Source organism: Chrysemys picta, chromosome 9, assembly GCF_011386835.1.
Source record: "Chrysemys picta bellii isolate R12L10 chromosome 9, ASM1138683v2, whole genome shotgun sequence".
Lineage (NCBI taxonomy): Eukaryota > Metazoa > Chordata > Testudines > Emydidae > Chrysemys > Chrysemys picta.
The window spans coordinates 99,635,751-99,658,477 of NC_088799.1; the positions used below are offsets into that span (position 1 = coordinate 99,635,751).

General features: G+C 45.6%; 1 protein-coding gene across 14 annotated transcripts in view; it reads left to right on the top strand.

The window, feature by feature from the left end:
- ARHGEF6 (Rac/Cdc42 guanine nucleotide exchange factor 6) overlaps window positions 1-22,727 on the top strand; it is a 58,050-nt gene that overhangs the window by 21,446 nt on the left and 13,877 nt on the right. For all 14 annotated transcript variants that reach the window (XM_042851134.2, XM_024099833.3, XM_065557327.1 and 11 more), the window contains 10 exons: window positions 3,459-3,529; window positions 4,779-4,873; window positions 6,731-6,826; window positions 8,369-8,491; window positions 10,970-11,108; window positions 15,290-15,349; window positions 18,572-18,718; window positions 19,499-19,585; window positions 20,575-20,653; window positions 21,786-21,919. In XM_042851134.2, coding sequence (XP_042707068.2) covers window positions 3,459-3,529; window positions 4,779-4,873; window positions 6,731-6,826; window positions 8,369-8,491; window positions 10,970-11,108; window positions 15,290-15,349; window positions 18,572-18,718; window positions 19,499-19,585; window positions 20,575-20,653; window positions 21,786-21,919 — 1,031 coding nt within the window. The remainder of the gene's footprint in view (window positions 1-3,458; window positions 3,530-4,778; window positions 4,874-6,730; window positions 6,827-8,368; window positions 8,492-10,969; window positions 11,109-15,289; window positions 15,350-18,571; window positions 18,719-19,498; window positions 19,586-20,574; window positions 20,654-21,785; window positions 21,920-22,727) is intronic.

A 22,727-nucleotide genomic window follows, 5' to 3' on the forward strand; every position in this document is an offset into this window, starting at 1 on the left:
AGAACCCTAACCAAGATCGGTATATTATTGTACTAGGACGTAGGTATAGTTAGAGACAGTCCCTGCCCTGAAAAGCTTACAATGTAAATAGACAGTGTGTGTATGTGTGTGTGGGGGGGGGGGACGGGACTGAGGCACTGAGCGAGGAAGTGACTTGCCCAAAGTCACCCAGCAGGTCAGTGGCAGAGCTGGAAATAGGTCTCCTTATTCCCATTCCAGTGCCTGGTCCACTAGCCCACACTGCTTCAGTGTATCTATGAGTTTATTTCACTACTGGTGCAAGTAGTGATACATAGAACGCATCGCTTTGATACATGCGGAGTTACAGGCTGCCATATAAACATGGCCATAAGATCAGTCCTTCCGCTATTTCCCTTTATATAAGGAAAACATAACAGGTGCACCCAGACTTTACAGTGGAGCCGTAGGGTCTGTCTCCACTGCAACCCCGCTTTCCCCCAGCAGCAGCGGGTCTCAGAGCCTGGGTCAACTGAGTCGGGCTTGTACAATGGGGCTAACGCTAGAAGTGTAGATGTTCTTGCCTGGGCTCTGAGACCCACCCTCCTGGCTGGGTCTCAGAGCCAGGCTCCAGCTGAGCGGGAACGTCTGCACTGCTGGTTTTAGCTGGGTAGTGTGAGTCACATGAGCCCAAGTCAGTTGACCAAGACTCTGAGACTTGCTGCTGCAGGTTTTTCAAAGAATGAGTCTATAAGGGAAAGCCGGGGGGCGGAGGGCACCCGGGGGAGGGAGGGGCGGGACGATGAAACAAATGTCAGTCACAGAAAAATGAAGGTTTCTTAAAGAAAGAGGAAGGGGCCACGTTGGAGCTTATCTCCCAGTTAGCCCAAGAGTAGCACAACAGCGTTTTGATCTGTAAATCTGTTCGCCTCCAATCCTCCCTCTAGTACCCAGCTGAAGGAGCTCCACAGGGTGCTAGGGATTCACTGACAAAGGCTGCAGGGCAAGAGTAGCAGTAATAAGTAGCCTGTATGCCAGCTCTAGGCCCTGCCCCTCCCCCCCATATCTGGAGGTGGAGATGGACTAGAGACTCCACATAGCTGCTGAACCTGTAACCTCACCCTGCCTCCTGACCCTCCCCCCCATTCCCGCACCCTGGTTCATGTGCTCATGCCAGGAGCCCGTCCAGAGCTGGGCATGCAGAAGGGATTGGTTGTGTTTGTCAAGGGCCTCCAGGGGTATGGAGGAGGGGGCAGGTTTGGGCTGTCAAGCAGGAAGCAGTTACCTGTTCGCCCGGTAACTGCAGACTGGCTTGTGACGTTTGAGTGGAGGTGGGGGGTGGTTTCAGGGAGCTGTTTTCCCCCCCCCCCCCCCTTGTGCGCTGAGTTTTGGAATCTGGTTTCAGCAGATTTTTAAAGAGTGGGGAAAGTTTTCAAAGGTGAGAGTTTAAAGTTAGGCCTTTAGATCCATATTTAGGCACCTGCCTGATCCAACTCTCATTAAGTCAACTGGAGTCTTTCCATTGACTTCAGTGGAGCTGAATCAGACCCTTTGTGGCCAGAATTTTGGAGGTGAGCACAGGCTGTTGCCATGGGTTTTTTCCTATTTTGGGGATAGATGGACCTTGTGCTGGCCCTCTGCACAGGCTTGACAATAGCCCAGTGTGGACAGGCCCAATTTGTATAGAGAGCCAATGAACCAAACTGCAAACCCTGTATAGGATGGAAACCACTTCAACCCAGGGGGGGCAACAGCAGCCCCTGCGCCCTTAGCTCCAGCACCTATGGGCAGGCCCTGTGCCCGCTGTTCTGCTAACATCTTGCAAGGTTGACCCTGTCATGCAGGCACTGCTCGTTGTGCCAGGCTTCATGGAGGGTTTGCAGTCTGCACAGAAGGGGACGGCACTAAAATGGCCTGGGTTCTTCACCTGTGACGTCTGCCAAGCCATGGACTCTGGTATCCCGAGGGGAAAAAGCCAGTACATACATGCACCCCTATCCCCTAAAGCAAGTTAAAGCTCAGAAAGGGCCTGAACCAAAGCCCCCTAGGCCAAGTTAATAGAGGCTGCAGATAAATTTGTTGCAGGTTTATAATTAAAGTCTCTATATAACACGACAGCAGATGTTAGAACACAGACATTAACTCTTTGATTCAGTTACCTTTGCAGCTTGATTGCATCTGCAGAAGAGTGTCACTCTGCCTTTTTTCAGTGCTGCAGTCACATGATGCTATTTGCGCTCGCTCTGTATCCTCAGTATATTTTTGGGGCCATAATGTCTACCGGTGTGGAGTAAAGCATCATCGAGTGCTTTGAGTGATGCACAGGGACCCTCCGTGGAGGAGACAGGAAATGCTGCAAGGGCAATAAATAGAAAATACAACAAGCTGCAGTCTGAAATATGCTCAGTTTATCAATTTCAGCTTCTCCCCTATTTGTGTGACTGTGAGTGTGCTTTGGAGATTGCAAGAAGAGCACACACAGGACAAAATACCACTGTCTATTCTGCCTGGCAACTCTCAAGCTCTTCCTACATGTTCAGAGCTCCCACTAACACCAAAGGGAGCTTGGTACACCAAAGGAATGCAGGAATGAGCCCGTGGGCAGCCCATGTATGGGCGGATTACCTGTACAGATGGAGGAGCAGGGCATACCATCAAACCCGTTCTTCTAGACCGAGGAAACAACGCCCGAAATGGAAACGCCTCCTGGCAATTACCATGAATTGCACAGTCATAATGTGATTTCTTAGGCCCTTAAAGTTAAGAGCAACTAAAGGCAGAGGTATTGTTCTCTTCCTTGTGAACCCACAGCAATTTGTCACTGCATGTTGTTGGCATGGTTAGCTTTTTCTAGGGAAAAGAGCAGTGCAACAGTGACTATGAATGCTTGGGGAGGGGACAGACCAAATAGATAAAAGGGGCTACTGTGAGTCATCTTAGCAAATGGATGTAAGGGAAAGATGTTCTGTAGGTTGAACTTTGAGCCTTTCAGCTTTGGTCTGTTCCTCCCTTAATTTCAGTGAGGATTTTGCCTTTCAAAGGACTGCAGGGTTGGACCTCAACTTGCAACTTCTATTAAGGTGTGTTTAAATAAATCATGAATTAGAGATGGCCCACAGCAAAGCCCAGAAACCCAGAAGTCCCCAGAGTTAGAGTGTATGAAATCTGAATTCTGCGGATTGGCTGAATCAAAATGCCTGCTGCAAAACCCCCCAGCTGTTGCAGGGTTGCCAGTTATTTCAGAAAAAACTTGTAAATACAGTATCATAGACTGGCTGTGTTGCAGTTCTGTCCAGACTTACACAGCTGTCAGTTTCGTGCATGCATTCACTTTGCTTCAGGTTTCATTTAAAAACCCCTGCAATTGGGCTTCTCTTTTTTTTTCTGTGACCTTGTGACTTTTTGCAGTCTGCTGGACAAGATACAGATGTGGATTTTCCTGATAGGATGATGGCAGTTCTGCTTTATAATTTACAGGGTTTTTTGTTGTTTTTGTTCAGATAAACCACTCTCTCCCAAAGCATTAAAAGGACAGGAAAGCCCTCAACTTACAAAGAATTATTATACGGTGGTAAGTTTTAAAGCATTGATCATATGTTTTAATAAGCAGAGCATTATTTTTATCCTCTGGACCAGATCCTCAGCTAATATAAATTGTCACAGCTTCACTGAAGTCCTTGGAGCTAATTTAATTTATGCCAACCGAGGATCTGGCAGTTTGTGTTTAAATTTAACTATTGAGACTTCACCAGTTCAAGATGTCTGCTTGGCTATCGAGAACGACACATATAAGATGCTATAGTATGTGAGAGAGAGAAACTCAAAATAGAGAGCCCAGATAGAAGAGCAAAGATGGAAGTTTAGTAAGTTGCGAGATTGGTATTTAAAAAAAATTTTTTTTGTTCCATTTTATTATTTCTGATGTAAATTATGTATCTTCATATAAGTCAGAAGATAATCGGGTTTGTGATGGAGCAAGGCAAAATTAAACTGAGAGGTAAAATAAGCATTGCCCCATGGCATAAGAGAGAGTTAAAATATCTGCATTTGGACATACAGACTGGATGGCAGAGGTTAAATGCATTTGTCAGTATAGCAAAATATATTTTGTACAAACCAGCTGAAACAGCACATGCCCAGTGCTGAAAACCTGGACTAGGAACAGCCTCATCTGTCTCTAGAGCTTGATCTACAGTAAGAAAGCTGCTGTTCGCTGACAAAGGGTAACTGCAGTGGGTCTTGCTGCACCAGTGCTGAAAAAAGATTAACTGCCAAGGTAGGCAGGCGAGGCGTGAACCAACCATCAAGTGATGACTGAGCCATGGTCTGGGCTGAAACAGTGTTGAACTTAGTCCTGTCTACTCTTGCAGTTAAACTGTTTTGATCTAGCACTAGTCCAGTTGCATGTGATTTGTGTGTAGTTACTGTGCCTGCATGCTTCCCCAGTCAGTATTGGCATAGCCAAATAGCCACTTATGCATGCAAATGGCCTTTTGTGGGGGCAAATACCTAATCTGCCTGTGCATTTACATTATGTTCCAATAGCATAAAAGAGAAGTCAAGAAGGAGCAGCTTCTAAGGTTTATTTTTACTGCTTTCCTGGGACACTCTGCACCTTGTGAGATCAAATCTGTAATTTGAAACCTCATGCCAGTTTTGCACAGTTTGTCTTGCATTAGCATGTTCTTCAGGCATTAATAAGTCAGAGGTGGATTTAAAATATGTTTCCAGGTTGCTCTGTTGTTGGAAGCTGATGTTGTAGTCACGCACTTAGTCATTAGTGCTGAGATCTGTTCTTTGTTCTCTCTCTCTCACTGTAGGTACTGCAAAGTATTCTGGAAACAGAACGTGACTATGCTAAGGAACTACAGGCACTTCTGGGAACTTACTTGAGACCCCTCCAATCCTATGACAAGTAAGACCCAAGTCAGTCTGTGATGACACAACACTTCAAAGCCTTTTCACTTTTGAATATTTAGGGACCGTTTCTGCTCTTTAAAGGTTCTCATGCAAAACCTCAGAATGTCTGTGATCAGGAAAAGAAAGCTTGTGATAGCTTCTGACTCTTCCTTTTCCTGCATTTTTGTGTAGACATCTGATTGTGTGATGGATGGTTAAATATGCAATTTTGATAGATATGATCACTACAGGCTCATACATGGAATTGTTCTCTCACGTGTATTCCCCTCCAATGGGCCTTATTTTGGCTGCTCAACTACAAATGGGACCTCCTAGTCATTTCTTCAGTGGGCATTATTTAGACCAGGCTATGATCTAGGAATTACATTGATTCTGGTTAGTCTGGCTCTTGTTTATTCTGAACTTGCTAACTAGTAAGCATTGCCCCGCTCTCTGTACATTGATCTGCTTGAAGTGTTTTCTTGTTCTCTACACATCATCCTGCAGTTATTGATAGCCAAAGTGATGTACGGACAACTGAGGGTCATTGTCAGGGTCTAGGTGCAGAAATAAGACATAGTCCAAAATGTTTTCCATCACTATCATGAGAAAAGCTGATGTGAATTTCAGATTCTATCTACATCCAATCACAAACTTAGGATTTTATCAAACCTTTGTCTTTCATTTGTCCAAACAATGACATGTAGATATCTCTCGTTGCCTACACATCAAATGGCTCACTGTGCATAAATTATTCCAGTCTCAGTAACCTGTCTCTTAGGCTTACTGCATTGGCTTTATAATCATCTGTCCTAGGTAGCAGCATAAATAGGCACAACATGCATGCTTGGATAATTCCATCTAGTAGAGCCAGCCACCCTCTCTTTAGAAGTTGTGCAGTTGTAACCGCGGCGTAGCGGTATCTCTGGATTCTGATGGTGCATACTGTGAGGAGAACGTAGAACTCCAGTAGGTTACAAACCCAGAGGTCAAACACATAGCCTTTTTCCAGTTTGGAGAGTTCTGAGGGCAGAATCTCAAGCCCTTCATATTTATTAGGGGAACAACGTTTCTGGTTTTTAAGTCACATAGTGTCCAGATTCCCTCAAACCTTTGGAACTATTTGTGTGGATAAATTCAGCAATGGAAAAGTCTCAAGACCCCAGCCTTTCTTCCCCACAGGATGCATGTTGGCCTTCTTAGTCACAGTTCTTATCCTGGGATCCAGGGCACAACACTAGGTGATGTGACTTTCTTGTATTGCTGTAACAATCGTATCTAGAAGTCTGATTTATCACAGAATTGTAGAGAGCACAAAGGGGAGTAAGGCTGAAATGACCGAGGGTGCTGAGATGATGATGGGAAGACTAGCAGGAAGTGCAGGGAGCACAGAGATTGTCATTGTAATTTGTATGCAATAGCTCCTAAATGCTAGGTGCTCTACAAAGTCCATCCCTGGAAGAGGTTACAATCTAAAGCTCCAATCTTGCAACATGAGTCAGGGTTGACCTGCCTATGAATACTATTCTGCGCGTATCTCTGTGTCTACATCCTCCTTCTCTGTCCCCAGAAGAAATCCTGTCTATATCAATGAGGACAATTAAACAGTGTGAGACGATTACGGGATTAAAATACAATTCAGTTAATCCTTGATAGCAAACATCTTCTATAAGGTATTATTTGTGTATCATGAATTTTGGTTTTGTATTTCATTACATTAATTCGTGTTTCTGTTGGAACAAATATTTTAAATCTCCCATATTTTGAACAGGTTATTTGGAGATGTTCTCAGATTTTTTTTTTTAATAAGAGATTTGTTTTGAATCACTCCAAAGTACCTGTCAAGTACTATTCAGTATTTTAATTCTTTCAGGCTAAGCGTGGTGGATATTGCATCTTTACTGGGAAATTTTGAGGAAATATGTTCGTTTCAGCTAACACTGAATCAAGCCTTGGAAGAATGTGCAAAGTAAGCATCTGCCATTGCAATTAAGGGTGATGAGTTACTAACCTGTGGTTAAAAATAATACAAAGGCCTATTTATTAACCTTGCTCCTAGCTACTGTCTGTACATTTGTTTTAATGTAGAAGAAAATAGGAGGGGCTAGAGAAGGCTGTCATCAGTGCTCAGAGGGTAAGAGAAGGTAATAGAAATAGTGACGTGTACCTCTGAGGTGTCTTCTGAACTGCCTTGCTTAGAAACAGAAAGTGAAGACTGGCATTTGCCTTTACGAGACTGATGCCAAGTCCCATTGGAAGTCAGGGGAAACTAGGTGTCTAACTCTCGTAAGCCTTTTTGAACAGTATCAATCTAAATCTTTTCCTTTCATCCCAAGCGAATGTACCATCCCCAGCTATCAATGTGACCAGGGCAGAGCCTGGGCTAGAACTGGGAGAAATGGATAGTTCTGTCTCATCCCTCTTACTGGGGATGGCTGAAAAGAGAAAAAGAAAGATGACTAACGGGATAGGGGTGGGGGGAAGCTGGTCAAAATAGCAGAATCATTTCAGACTCTGGGCTTCCTTTCTCTCTCTCATCTCCTATTCAAGCACTGCACAGAGCTTCTGAGGGAAGGAGCCATGCAGGACAGAGGCTCCTTTGCCCCAAAGCAACAGGCCAGAGATGTCAGAGAGAACACTCACACTTCATTAAGCAGCCACAGCAGAGACCTGAGAGGCACTTCCATGTGTGTCCTCAGCTATGGAGTGTTTGACCAGCTAAAGTTACAGCATCCCAGCTAGAACTCTGAGCTAGAGCGGTCACTGAAGGCTCGACGTGTGTTCTGTCTTAGGGTGGGCTAAGCACTCTACATCAACTAACAGATGTATTGGAGCATAAGCTTTTGTGGGTGTTAGTCTATAAGGTGCCACAGGACTCTTTGTTGCTTTTTACAGATCCAGACTAACACGGCTACCCCTCTGATAATTGACACTCTACATCAATGGCTCTCAACCTTTCCAGACTACTGTGCCCCTTTCAGGAGTCTGATTTGCCTTGCGTACCCCCAAGTTTCACCTCACTTAAAAAACAACTTGCTTACAAAATCAGACATAAAAATACAAAAGTGTCACAGCACACTGTTACTGAAAAATTGCTGACTTTCTCATTTTTACCATATAATTATAAAATAAATTAATTGGACTATAAAGATTGTATTTACATTTCAGTATATAGTATGTAGAGCAGTATAAACAAGCCATTGTCTGTATGAAATTTTAGTTTGTACTGACTTTGCTAGTGCTTTTTATGTAGCCTGTTGTAAAACTAGGGGAAATATCTAGATGAGTTGATGTACCCCCTGGAAGACCTCTGTGTATCCCCATGGGTACGTGTATCCTTGGTTGAGAACCACTGCTCTACATAGCTGAATTTCTACCACAGCTAGCACTGACAGCTGGTTATGAAATACAGTGTGTCCATTTCACTGATGCTTTGTCATGTCTGGGGACCTGGCTCATTAACTCTTGTTTCAATGACATGCTCTGAAGATGTTGCTGCTTCTATTTGCAGGCTTCCCGAGAACCAGCAGAGAGTGGGAGGCTGTTTTATGAACCTGATGCCACAGTTCCGATCTCTGTACCTCACGTATTGCGCTAACCACCCTTCTGCTGTTAACGTGCTAACCCAACACAGGTCAGCAACGGCTTGTGTCGAAAGCGCAAACCATCCGTTTTTTAACAATGCCAAGTCCAGCCAGGGCCTTTGTCTGGGATCTCAACAACAGGGATCCAAAGGCGACATGATTGCACGGAGCCTTTCCAAAGACCCTGTGTGTGCAGAGGAACCTGCCACCATGCAGAGCAACCTGTGCTCACCTGCCTCCCCGGCAAGGACACGCAAGCATCTCACATGATACTGACATGCTGATATCAGGGTCTGATCCTGTGAGGTTCAAACACCTTCAACTTGCATTCACTTACTTGAGGGTGCTCCATACCTCTCGGGATCAGGCCCCAAATAAGGCCTGAAGAGGCTTGAAATGGAGGTTTGCTCAGCAATCCACAAAGAGGCCACGCAGTTCTGTACGTGATTGCACTAATCACGGCAACATTCTCATTCAAGGTGTGACTCCTGGGCAGACACCTGCCTGTGCCTTAGCTTTATACTGTCAACTGAGAACTAAGAGAGTCCTCTGAGCGGACAGGCTACTGCTGTGTTCCCCGCAGTGCTGCTTAGCTCTCCTGCACACAGCTGTGAACGCAGTGACCTCAGCCCAGGGGCTGAGTTCTGGCATTTTTAAAATGGAGGCCTTGAAAATGTTTCTCTTGTAACACATGTGATTGTAATTTAGCCTAATTACAGTCCTGGCTATTGTAAGTGACTCCTTCATTCAGTTCATTAGCCAGAGAATGTTTAAAATGCGCGTCTAACTGATCTGTTTTGGTGAATATGCTGCTACACACAAAATGTGCTCTCCAAAGTGTGACGAGCCAAAGCTGAGCATGTTGTGCATGTTGAGTAGGTACCAAGGCCAAAACAGACCATTGTGATCATCCAGTCTGATCTGGAAAACACAGATCATAGAACTTCCCCAAAATAATTCCTAGAGCAGAGCTTTTAGAAAACCATCCAATCGTGATTTTAAAATGGCCAGTGATGGAGAATCCACCACGACCCTTGGAACAACTTCCAATGTTTAATTAGCCTCACTGGGTAAAATTTACGCTTTATTTTCAGTCTGAATTTTTCTAGCTTCAACTTCCAGCCATTGGATTGTATTAGATTGGATTGTGTCCACTGGGTTGTGTTAGCCCTTTCTCTGCTTGATTGAAGATCCCATTTTTAAGTATTTGTTTCCCATGGAGGTACTTATAGACTGTAATTAAGTCACTCCTCAACCTCTCTTTGTTCAGCTAAATAGACGGAGCTCTTTGAGTCTGTCACTGTAAGGTGCATTTTCTAATCCTTTAATTATTCTTTGGCTCTTCTCTGAACCGTCTCCAATTTAGCAACATTGTTCTTGAAGTGTGGACACAGTCTTCCAGCAGTGGGCACTGGTAACATAGGCCAGGTCTACACTACCCCCCTAATTCGAACTAAGGTACGCAACTTCAGCTACGTGAATAACGTAGCTGAAGTTCGAAGTACCTTAGTTCGAACTTACCTTGGTCCACACTCGGCAGGCAGGCTCCCCCGTCGACTCCGCGGTACTCCTCTCGCCGAGCTGGAGTACTGCAGTCGACGGCGAGCACTTCCGGGTTCGACTTATCGCGTCCAGACTAGACGCGATAAGTCGAACCCAGAAGTTCGATCGCTCGCCGCCAAACTACCGGGTAAGTGTAGCCAAGGCCTTAGTGATCTCTATCAAGTGTGTTCTCTAGAAAGGAAACCCTGCTTACTACTCCCAGCGGGTTGTTCAGGCACCCAGCAGCAAATGGATCCAGGGTGCCCATGCCTCATGCCACAGGAGAGAGGCCTAGCGGTGGTAGGCAGAGCCCTGGCAGTGCTTGGCATGCCAACGCTACAGCAGCTTGTAACAACAGCCCCTACTTGCCATCTAACATGAGCAACTGTCATTACAAATGTATTCTCCGGAACTGTACATTGGGCCTGCGTTGTGTCTGGGTCCTGGCACAGGTATGTGGGGGTGGGGAAAGGGTGCTAGGAGCCCTCTCTCACTCCGGACTCCATGCCAAGGCCAGCTGCAGTGGGTGGGAGCACAGGTACTGCTCCTTCCTAGTGTTCCTGGGGCGCAAGTCACCGTAGAGGAACTTGGTTTCCTACCCCTGCAGAGCTGGCCAGTGCACTAGTGTGGGGAGGTGGTTGCACCTACCCATGGTGGTTGCACCTACCCATGGTGGTTGCACCTACCCATGGTGGTTGCACAGCGTGCACACGCCTGCAGACACACCAGAGTTTTCCAGAGGCATGATTGCCTTCCCCCCCCCCCCCCCGAACTCTCCTTGGGGAGCAGTGGCCTTGATCTGCCAGAACCCCAGCCTGGCCCTTTCTGGCCCACTGTGTTTGCATCAGCTGGCAAATGTAGAAGAAGCTGGATTTCTTTTGCAATGGAGTGTTTCTCAGAACTGGGCCACTGTTATTTGGACAATGAAGGCATTAGTAAAACATGGCCCTTAGAGGCTGGTGAACTTTCCTTGTCTCTGTTTATAGTGATGAACTGGAGAAGTTTATGGAGAACCAGGGCGCGTCCAACCCAGGGATTTTGATCTTAACAACAAGCCTCAGCAAACCCTTCATGAGACTGGATAAGTACGTCACCCTTCTCCAAGAACTGGAGCGGCACATGGAGGTAAATGAAACATAGCGTCTGCCGGGCAGATCATGGGTGGGGTTTTGTGCTGCCAAAAAAACTGCATTGAGAATTGCTTGTACCCGGGGTCCTTCTGTCTACATATTGAGGGGGGCCCCCACTACTGTAGTAACTGAGCACCCCACATGCTTCAACATATTTCTCCTCACATGCCCTTATGAGGTAGGACAGTGCCATCATCCCCAATCTTCCGGCACAGAGGAATTAGAGGCTGGCCCAAGGTCACACAGGAAATTTGTGGCAGAACGAGGAACTAAACTTGGGTCTTCCAAGTCGGAGACTAGCACCCTAACTGCTGGGCCATTCTTACTCTCAGGCCTTATAGCTGTGTCTAATCATGATGCTTAATCAGGTTCAAAGTGCTCTACTGTAACATGGGTCAGCTGAGCAGTGAGGGCAGGGCCCAACTGGGTCACAGCCACTGTGCTGTCACCCACGTAGAGACTTAGAGCGTCAGCTCCCCCTCCTGAAAGCTATAAGCTCTCAGCCACTCATCCTCCAGCACCTTACCCGTGGTGGCCCTGAGCCCTGCCCTCTGGACACTGCAGCAGCAGGAGGGAGATATGAGAGGGCAGGGGGCTCTCGGACACCGTGGCAGTGAGGGCTATGAAAGTAGTGGGTGCCTAGGCTAATGAGACAGGAGGTGAAGAGGTGAGGGCAGCAGATTGGCCAGCACCCTCATTTTGAGCAGGACAGATTTTGACCTCTGTCCTGGGTCCCCATGTTGTGTCCTTGAGGAGCTGGACCAAAATAGATGTTTTATTTGCAATTCTGGTCGGCGGCCACAAGAGGCCACTGCTCCCAGTGTAGCAACCAAAGGCTGCTCTGCTGTTGCGCCGGGCTTCTCCCAGCACAGGTGCACTCATACCAGCGAGGCAGCTGCTCTGCTCAGGCACCAGGAGTATCCATGAACAGACCCTCCCCGTGGCAAGCGAGAACCCTGCAGGCAGCAGGAGCACACAGTGGGGAGAGGGCAATGAGGAAGGAGGGGATACAACCAGGGTGGGGCAGAGGAAGAGTGGAAACGGGGCTAGTGCAGGCAAGGAGGAGCTACCCCGGGAAAACTGCTGAGGTTCAAGCAGAGCTGGTGGCACCAGATGGGGAGCAGGCCCTAGAGGGTGGATGGGAGAGGTGCTCATCCGTTGTGGGGGTGGGGATTTCTGGAGAAGGGTCTGGTGAGGCTCCGGTGTTAGGCCTCTTCCGGACGGTTTGCCCAAGGCAGCTCCCACACAGCTGCTTGTGGAGTTGCTGCTGTCCTGTGTGCTTGCAGCACTGGGTGAATTGGCGAGGAGCTGGGACGCTCTGCGGCAGTCATAGTGGGCCACATGTGCTGAACGCAGGAGGCGGCAGAGAGTCCTGGCACCAGGGCAGGGCTCTGAGAAATGCCCAAAGTAAGCTCAGTTTTGAGGCTTGCTAAATAAGATATTTATATTTTTGGAAAGCTTCTACAGTTCTCCACAAGCTTCCATGTCGCTGGCTTATTCGGAAATTTGGCCCTAGCAAAATGTATCAAATGCTGACAGCAGCAGAGAGGTGAGAGAGGGGAGATCAGGTCGCCTGGTTACGGCACCGGGATAGGATTCAGTCCCAGAGGACACATTTTATCCAGACTTTTTATCCAAAACACAGCTCAGCTCTGGGTGGGCAACTAGAGGCTTGTTCACACCAGGGAAGTGTCCTAAAAATGTCCTACCCTTGTTAACCTAGGTTCAGGTGAGCCGCTGTGTTAAAAATCCTAGTACAGATAATCCATCTGGTTGCTGACGCTGTTTCTGCTCAGGCCAGCTATGTCTGTGTAACGCAGTGGGCTCCCACCTTTTTATTCCCAAGATCACTTTTTGAATTTAAGGGCAATCCAGGATTGCCTCAAGGCTCTGCCCCTTCCCCAAAGCCCCGCCCCATTCACTCCATCCCCCCTCTCTCTGTCACCCACTCTCCCCCACCCTCACTCACTTTCATCAGGCTGGGGAAGGGAGTTGGGGTTTGGGAGGGGGTGCAGGCTCTGAGCTGGGGCTAAGGGGTTCATAGTGTGGGAGGGGGCTCAGGGCTGGGGCAGGGGGTTGGGGTGTAGATGGGAATGCAGGGTGCGGGCTCTGTGAGGGAGTTTGGTTGCGGGGGGGGGCTCCGAGCTGGGGCAGAGTGTTAGGGTGCAGGAGGGGGTAAAGGGTGCTGGCTCTGGGAGGGGGGCTCAGGGCTGAGGTTCAGGGTGCAGGAGGGGGGTATGGGGTGCTGGCTCTGGGAGGGGGCTCAAGGCTGGAGGTTGGGGTGAAGCCTCCCGCTGGGCAGCACTTACCTCCAGCAGCTCCCAGTCTGCAGCTGCTGCTAATGCAGGCTCCCTGCCTACCCTGGCTCCACGCCACTCCCAGAAGGGGCCAACTTGCCCCTGGGGGAGGGGGGCACATGGCTCTGCACGCTGCCCCTCTCTGAAAGCACCGCCCCTGCAGCTCCCATTGACTACAGCTTCCTGCTGCCAGCCAATGGGTGCTGCGGGGGCGGTGCTTGCAGGCAGGAGCAGCGCGTGGAGGGAGACCCCTGTCCCCACAACCCTCGGGGCTGTGGGGCAGTGCTAGCCACTTCCGGGAGCAGGGTAGGGCCTGGACAGGCAGGGAGCCTGTCTTAGCAGCAGACCCACTGTGCCGCCGGAGATTGCGATCGACTGGGAGATCCTCTAGGATTGACCAGTTGGTGAGCACTGGTGTAACCCCTGCTTGCTCGGTGTGGCGCCCTGTCCCCCTCAAGTGACACCTCACCCCGCTAGAGATTGATGAGTCGGCCACAGCCTTAGCTAAGCGACATGTGGCTTTTAGCTTATGCAGTAGAGGTTCATATACTAAGCCTAGAGGTCCCAGGTTCGATCCTGCCTGCTGATGACTGGGGTCTCTCCATGTTACATCTGCTCCAGGGAAAGATCAGCCATGTTTTCTATAGCTGGGCTAAACAGGGCTTGGTCTGGTCTGCACTTTGCACTTCCATTCCTTCCAACACCATCCCAGCTGTGCATGTCAGCAACGGCTAATGTTTCTAGTGTAGGGCCCAGGCTAGAGAGGGAACGGGGAAAAGAGACACTCCCCTACCGCTCTCACTGACTACTGCCCATGCTTCTCTGACTGCATGCCCACAGCGGTTGTGGCCAACACTCTAACCAAGGTGAGAGAAGAGCTGGAGGGTTGGTCAGACACAGATCACCTCTTTGTGTTGGTTTCTAGATTGTGAACATGGTGAGTGGGTTTCTACGTGCCGCACCTTGTATGAGTGTATAAATCAAGGTGATAAGTAAATGTGATAGAAGTGGGAGTGGCTGTATGTTGTGAGCTTAATTTGTGCTGGGGCTTGCCAGGGCTTGCTGCATCAGTTATGAAAGTAAAAAAATTTTGCTTGAGCCCCCAGCACCTATTCGTTTGAGTCCCAGCACCTGTTTTGTTACAAATTAAGCACTGTCCTTGGCCCATCTTCCCATGACTGGCCCAGCTACAATGTCCAGCGACTGGGCTCTGGATTTTGGTTATAAAGAGTGTATAATGTATAGGTCAAATTCTGCCCACTGATCTGTGTGAACTACTCTCGTTGAAGTTGATGGGAATTGTGTGTGTCTGTTCAATATCAGAACGGCCATATGCATACAGTGATGGAGGCAGAGACTAAGGGCAGTGTCCTGCCCTGATCTCTGCCCCTCTAGCCTTCTGTTCTCTGTGTATTTGCAGAGCTCCCACTGACGTTAATGGGAGGCGATGCGGTGGAATATTTCATACGAGAATATGTTTTGTGGACAAGAGAGCAGAACTTTGCCCTATACAATCTGGCACTGGGTTGTAGTTTTCTTTAAAAGCAATGTTTGGTTGAGCTGAAAGGGTATCTATCCTTGATCCCTTTTCTTTTGTTGAACAGTTTTGCATCAGCACTTCACTGAGTTGCTTTATATCACATGAGGATGATGAAGGCAGTAGAAGAGTGAAGGATAGAACTTGGTGGGTCCTTCACCCCACTGGGATGTGCAGTTTCCCGGGCCATACTGCATACTCCCTGTGCTGAATGGCTGCAACCCAGCTCCATATGACCATATAGAATTTCCATGGCTTTTAAACCATGGCAGTAATGGGGGAAATCTGCCTTTCCAAATGCTGCTGCTATTCATAACTAACAAAGATTTCTTCCTTCGCTAGGAGGCACATCCGGATCATGAAGAGGTTTTGAAAGCATTCACATCTTTCAAGTCCCTTGTGGTAGGTGGCGATTCTCAAAATAGAGTGCTCCTTCTCTGTGCTGTGTTTCACAAAGAGTGAGTCAAGCCTGACATTTGCCTCCTCGTGAAAAGGTCTTTTAGAATGGAAAAGACGGGTTATGGAGACACCTTATTTGAAATTTTGCGTGACTTTGCCATCTGGTAGCATGTTCCAACAATTGCATTGTGATCTCTGTAGTGTGTAGTATCTAACTAGATAAAGAAACGTATTTTAAATGTGTGCCACATAAGGAAGCCACGTGTGGGTGGGGAGTTTCCTTTCATCTCTTTCCCCTTTACACCTTTGTCATTTTTGCTACATGTAATTGCACAATTCCTTACTCATTAAAATGAGCTATGAAGGATTAACACAAGTATCTGACTCAACTGCCACTTCTAATAAAGAGATGCATTCTGGGCCTGATCCAGAGCCCGTTGATTTAATTGGGATTCTTTCCACTGGTATCCATGGCCTTGGGATCAGGTCCTTGTATATGATAAACATTTATAATACCATGTGAAATGGCAATACGTAGAGACGCTATTAGTCTACTGTCTCTTTGTGTCTTTGCAAATAACAGTAAAGCAATCAGTAGCAATTCAGTAGTGAACATATTTCAATTAATCATTCCAAATCACTTTAGAACCTTTTTGCAAATGAAAGGAGAAAGAAAACCTTCCACATGGCTGACCGTTTTACTGGGGAAGGTTTCATGCTCAGTTATCAAGGAAGTTCTGTTCTGTGTCTCTTAAGCTACTGAATACCTTTCACTATAACCACTCCAGATGTGGTCCAGCTTCCTTCCTTCCTTAGCAGAGAAGATGCAAGTTTACAATGATTAGTGATGCAGATGAAGAAAGGAGGGAGGAGAAATTTCATAGAAAACAGGAAACAGGGTGTCACGTTCCATTTACTTAGAAGCTCAACAATTTGCATTCATTATAGCAGATAATAGGGGAGTAATTCAGTTATATTAACTTCAAAATGGCTTTAAGCTTTAGAGATGCTAGTAATTTAAGGAGATTTGTACTTGAGCTATTCATGTATTAGGTCCTATTGTTAAACTCTCTGTGGTGCATAAGGTAAGCTAAGCACTTAATTCTGCAAGGGACTCCAGCATCTGCAAATCTCGTGGGCTTCAGTGGGATTTGCTGATGCTCAGCCCATCTCAGGATTGGGCTCTTACTTATCACTGTAGTGTACTTACTATATGTCTGAGGTTAAATGGTCAAAGAGTTAAATTCTACCTTCAGATATGCGTGCATGACTCTCATGGAGTCAGGGATCAGTCAAGCGTATGCTTCCAAGCAGAGTGTGTTGGTTGCACAAAGCTAACGAAAATGCTATTTGTAGCCCCGTCGTAGCAGCAGGGTGATATAATACAGTGGTTTTAGGGATTGCAGAAAACTTTTGTAGGTTTTATGTGGGTTTGCATCTCCTGAACTGCAGGTTCAGCCAATCAGGGTCACAGAAGACCTGCCTTGTGACTTGTACCGCATGACTTTTGGCACAAAGTTTTGCAAACCAAAAGGAAACCACTAAACTCTGGTTCTAAAAATGAGTGCTTCAAGGGTACAGCCAACGGGGGCTCCTCCTTCAGCCACAGTGAAAGGGTCACAGCCCCTGAAGGATTTGTACAAAACTGGCTGAAATCCTGAGTTTGAAATGGAGTAAGAAATAAGAACTTGGCCAGTGTGAGGACTGAGTAAAAATTGAGACAAGGCTCAGCCTTGCAGGATTTTTCCTTCCATCAGAACTTCACCTTATATCAGGTTCCATAAGGAACTGCTTCCACAGCCCCACTGAGTAGTGCATGTGCTTTCGGACAAGATCCTGCAATCCTTGCTCAGTCAGCCCCTCCATTGACTTCACTGGGAATTTTGCCTGTGTACACACTGTATAAAGACTTCAGGAGTTAGGGCCTGATCCAAAGCCTATTGAAGTCAATGAGAGTTTTCCCATTGACTGCAGAGTGCTTCGGACCAAGCCCTTTGCCCTCAGAGAGTGAGATCATGTATGTATAATCACTACTCCTGAACCTAGATACAATTAATGAGACTAAATTTATAATGACTTTGTTAGGTTTTTTTAAATGTAAATTTTTCTGAGCAGCCCCTGCATTTTCTTTTTCATTTGTATCTTGTATAATTATTCCCATGTGGCAACTAAGGCAGCTGGAAAGAAGAGCAACACATTTTGCTCATTGGAGCTGTACAGATTTAGACAGGCTGAGTGTTTGGCCCATTCTGTTGAACTATAACTAGATATTCTGGTTTTAGGTCAACTTAAATGGATTCCTTTTAAGTTATTTTATTCCTCTGTCTACGTACTCAAGATGTGCAAAATTCACAGTTTTTGTTATGCAGTATTTAATAGGAAAATATTTGCTGATCTGGTTCATGCAGTTTTGCACCCCTTCCAATTTAATTTTATTTACAGTTTGGACAAAAATTGCTGTTTTCTCATTAAAAACCTACAAAAATAGAAAGTTCACAATTCCCACTCTGTGGCCATCTTGGCTTAGAAAATGGGTACATTTTTCACTTAGATACAGGGCTGTTTGACAAAAGAACATACACCTCAGTGCCCCTTTATTTTCTCTTTTTCTAATTTTCATTTTTAAAATAACCTCTGACTTCGTAATTCATCAAACTGTTGTGACTTTAATAAACTTAGTACAATACAGCAAATTTCAGATTTCCTGCTTGCCTGAATTCTATTGTATAAAGCTGAGTGATGCTGTTGATTTCTCATTGAGATAATTGGTGGTGGCCTGGTCTCTTCTGGTCTTCCTCTAAGGCCAGATTTTTGATACTTTTTATTAAGGGAAAGTTACAGTAAGCCAGAATCTTTAGAAAGGTTCATGGTGACCCTAAATAAGTAATTTATAATGTAGAATGTTAGGGCCAGATTTTTAAAGGTATTTAGGCACCTAGTTGGATTTTCAAAAGCACCTACACACCTAACACCCATTGAAATCAATGCATTTTAGATATCTAGATGCCTTTGAAAATCCTAAATACCTTTTAAAAATCTGGCCTGTAGAAAGACATTCTCCTTGAAGTGGTCACTCTAATGACTGCAGTTGGTGTTAGCCACTAGACTGATAGGAGCATTGCCAGAAAAACTCTTCTTGGTGGGCCAGAGCAGGTTTGATTCTGACGTTTTCCTGGTCTCATTTTAACAAAACTTTTTTTTTTGTCTGTGATGTCGGCTTTACAGTCACAGTGCCAGGAGCTGAGAAAGAGGAAACAACTTGAATTGCAGATCCTTTCAGAGTCCATTCCAGGATGGGAAGGGGAGGATATCAAAACCATGGGCAATGTAATCTATATGTCACAGGTCATGGTACAGTGTGGGGCAAGTGAGGTAAGGTGTTTAACATGGCAAAAGTCCTTCTCTTCCTCTTAATGCTAAAATGGTAACAAAATTCTCTTTATCATGGTCGTGTTTGTGAAAGATGCTAAGAGCTCTGGCCCCGGCCCAACAAAGCACTTAAGCATCTGTTTAACTTTAAGTTCAGGAGTCAATGGGACTGCTCATATACTTAAAGTTAAGCATGTGCTTAAATGCATCCCTGGATCAGATCCTGAGTGCTCAGCACCGTGGAGGCTCATGCCCTATCTGACTGGCATTTATCTCTCAAACAAAAAGCTATTTTCGTATTGTCAAGTGAACGTGTTCTGTCACCAATCTATATGCACTACTCCTGTTGCTGTTACCAGAAGTTCTGCGGGTAGAATCATGGTAGGTTTTGACCTTTAAGTTTTAAATAAACAAGTGAGACGTGGTACCCTCTAATGCTCTCTCTATATATGTATTAATATATGTGTTATATATTCTACTACATATATATGTGTACGTGGGTGTGTATTATATGAGAGTAATTTCTTACTACAGTAGCTCTTATTGGTTTTGATCAAGTATTTACCTAGTAAGAACATTGGTACTTCTCACTGCCAGCCAAATTAATGCTTGGGAGGATGCATGTATGAATGTCTGTAGTCTCTGAAGGGCTATTAAGTAAAGAAAATAAGTAAATTTTAAATTAATAGACTCAGTTCTGGTCCCATTATGGTCATTGGGAACTAATGTCTCTGAGGAAAATCTTTGTGATGCATTGTAAGATGAATGTATTTTTCACTTTAGGAGAAAGAAGAGAGGTATTTCATGTTGTTTTCCAATGTTCTGCTAATGTTGTCTGCAAGCCCTCGGATGACTGGGTTCATCTATCAGGTAGGCACATTTGATTTGAAGTTGCAAGTATTTGGGCGTAAAGAAGGAAACCAAATGTCTGTAATCAGATCAAATTCCTCTGCTTTCTGAAACTTCTCTGTTGTGGTGCTAACCCCCCCACCGCCAGGAAACTGAGAACTCTAGCTTACCATACATACCAGCATGGGGAGTCGTTAGACAGTTTCCACAAGCGTGAGTGCCCTTGCATTAAAATATCTCACTTTCTTATACTCAGAGAGTTCTGAGCAATTACTGTGGCTGCACAATAAATGCTGACATGGCTTTACCATTCTGAACCCAAATAGAAACTTCAAACTGGGTGTCGGTGGCGTGTACCACCCCCATCTCAATAATGCCTGGTTAAAAGCTTTCATTATGACCTTTTTTTTTAACCAGAGGCTGATAATTTCCATTTTACATAATGCAATGCTCCAGGCAATGCATTTTTTGGGGCTTACTACACTACTGAGTGGTGGAAATCATTCTGTTTTGGCTTTATTCCCCACGAGCTACTGGAGGCATGAAATAATTCCCAAGAAAGGAACAGCCTCATGCTGATTTATCACACTCAAGCACACATGGATACGAGCAATCATGGTAATAGTAAAGGAGTCATGATGGGTATTCTTTGGCTTTGATTTGAGACTGACAGCTCAGTTGTGCAACATGACTTTTCTATAAGAGAGGCTTATGGAAGTTAGTGAAAATGACCTCCTTTGTAAAGCTTTTGAGAGCTATGGGGGAAAAGCACTATGTAAGAGCTAGGTGCTATAATTTATTATAATTAAGTTAGCATGGGAGATTCTTGAATGGACTTGCCCTTGTGTTTGGCCTGCTAAGGACAGGGAAATCTAGATCCACAGACTGAAGGGGAATCTTCTCTGGTTTTCTGAAGCCTTCGATGATTTCTGGTGGTGACTCGTGAGGGAGGCAAATTGTCTAAAAATGATAGATGTAGAGTCTGAATCATTCTCATTTTTTTTTTTTAGGGAAAACTGCCGTTAACAGGAATGACGCTGACAAAATTAGAAGGAACAGAAGGGACCGAGCATGCTTTTGAAATCACAGGTCACTACACTTTGTGCATTTCCTGTCCAGTGGGAGCAGCATCTACTGGATAAGTAGTTCCCAGCTGCTACTACATGAGATGCTTTACACTTTCACTGCTATGAGATGCTATTCTTTTCTTGTCCTTATGCTACAGTGACATCTGAGTTGTGTGTGTCCAGCTCCCTTGATGAACAAGAAGGGGGTCTGCTTTTGATCCATCTGTGTGCAGTTTAATCTGCCATGACTGGGCGTGGGCTGCTTCAGACTCCATTATGGGTTAACAGTAGCTTGTATGCTGAGGAAAGAGGGGAGTGTAGGGTACAGCCAAGGGCTGTTTAAATTGGTACAGTCCTCTAAAAATGTTGGGAACCACTTCCATAATCTACTACCCGTTTATTCACAAGCCACTACTTCTGCGCATTGAGTCAGAGTATCATCAGAGGCGAGCTAGAAATGGAAAGAGATCTGGATCATCCAGTCCATTCCTGACCAATGCAGCATTGTTCCCTGATTGATATTTCCTACTTTCTTGACCATTCTAGTTATAAATGTCTTGTGCTTTGGGGTCCCCGACAGATCATTCTACAGCCCAAAACATTTCACTGCTAGGAAGCTTTTCCTAATAGTCAAACTAAATTTTCCCTTTCATAATTTCATTCCATGACTCCTAGTTAGACCAACCTTGTATCATGGTCAGTACTTTGGCTGCATCATTAGCATTTGAACCCTGTAAATATTTGTAGACTGTTATCACGGCCCCCCTTAGTTACTGCTTAGTGAAGCTACACTTATCTTTTAATAATTCCTCACAAGTTTATCCCTCCAGTACCCTGGTCATTTCTGCTGATCTTCTCTGAACTCCCTCCAGTTTGTCAATATCTCTCCAGCAATGAGGTGCCCTGAATTGAGCACACTATTCCAGATACAGTCATACCAGAGTCACAGAGTGCTTGATCCCCAAAGCCCACTGACCCTAGAAGAAAAACTCCCATTGACTTAGTTGGGCTTTGGAACAGGCGCATATAGAGGGCCTTGTAGCCATATCGCATTGCAAACACAGGAGGTGCTTGTTGTCAGAATGAGTTGGGCTGAATTTCTCCAGTGGATTGATGCCATTTTATAACGAATGTAATTTAACCCTCTAATGCAGGGAACATGATAGAACGAATCACAGTGTCCTGTAACAGCAGCCAGGATTTGCACCAATGGCTCGACCATTTGCAAAGGCTAACCAAAGGGACGTGCAGCACAATATCCAAAACACAGTCCTGGAGCGCTCATTCTGTAAGTATGTTGTACCATTCCAGTCCTTTCTGAATTTATTGGATCTCGATATTGACACTAGGCTTCTTACCTAATGTGACAAAAGCAGATAGTTTTGTGTCTAGCCAGTTTCACAGAATCATAGAAATGTGGGTCTGGAAGGGACCTCGAGAAGTCATTAAGTCCAGTCCCCTCTACTGTGGCAGGACCAAGTAAATCTAGATCATCCTTGACAGAGGTTTGTCCAACTTGTTTTTAAAGCTTCCACAACCTCCCTTGGAAACCTATTCCAGAGCTTAACTAGCCTTGTAGTTAGAAAGTTTTTCCTAATATCTAACCTAAACCTCCCTTGCTGCAGATGAAGCCCATTGCTTCTTGTCCTACCTTCAGTGGAGATGGAGAACCATTGATCACCATCCTCTTTTAACATCCCTTAACATATTGGAAGACTTATCAGGTCCCCCATCAGTCTTCTTTTTTCAAGATTCAATGGTTTTCTAAACCTTTCATCATTTTTGTTGCTCTCCTCTGAACTCTTCCCAGTTTGTCCACATTTTTCCTAAACTGTGGTGCTCAGAATTGGACCCAGTACTCCAGCTGGGGCCTCACCAGTACTGAGTAGAGTGGGACAATTACCTCCTGTGTCTTACATACAACACTCCTGTTAATATACCCCAGAATCATATTCGCCTTTTTTGCAGCTGCACCACATTGGCCACTCCTATTCAGTTTGTGGTCCACTATAACCCCCAGATCCTTTTCGGCAGCACTCCCACCTCGACAGTTACTCCACATTCTGTAGTTGTGCATTTGATTTTTCCTTCCTAAG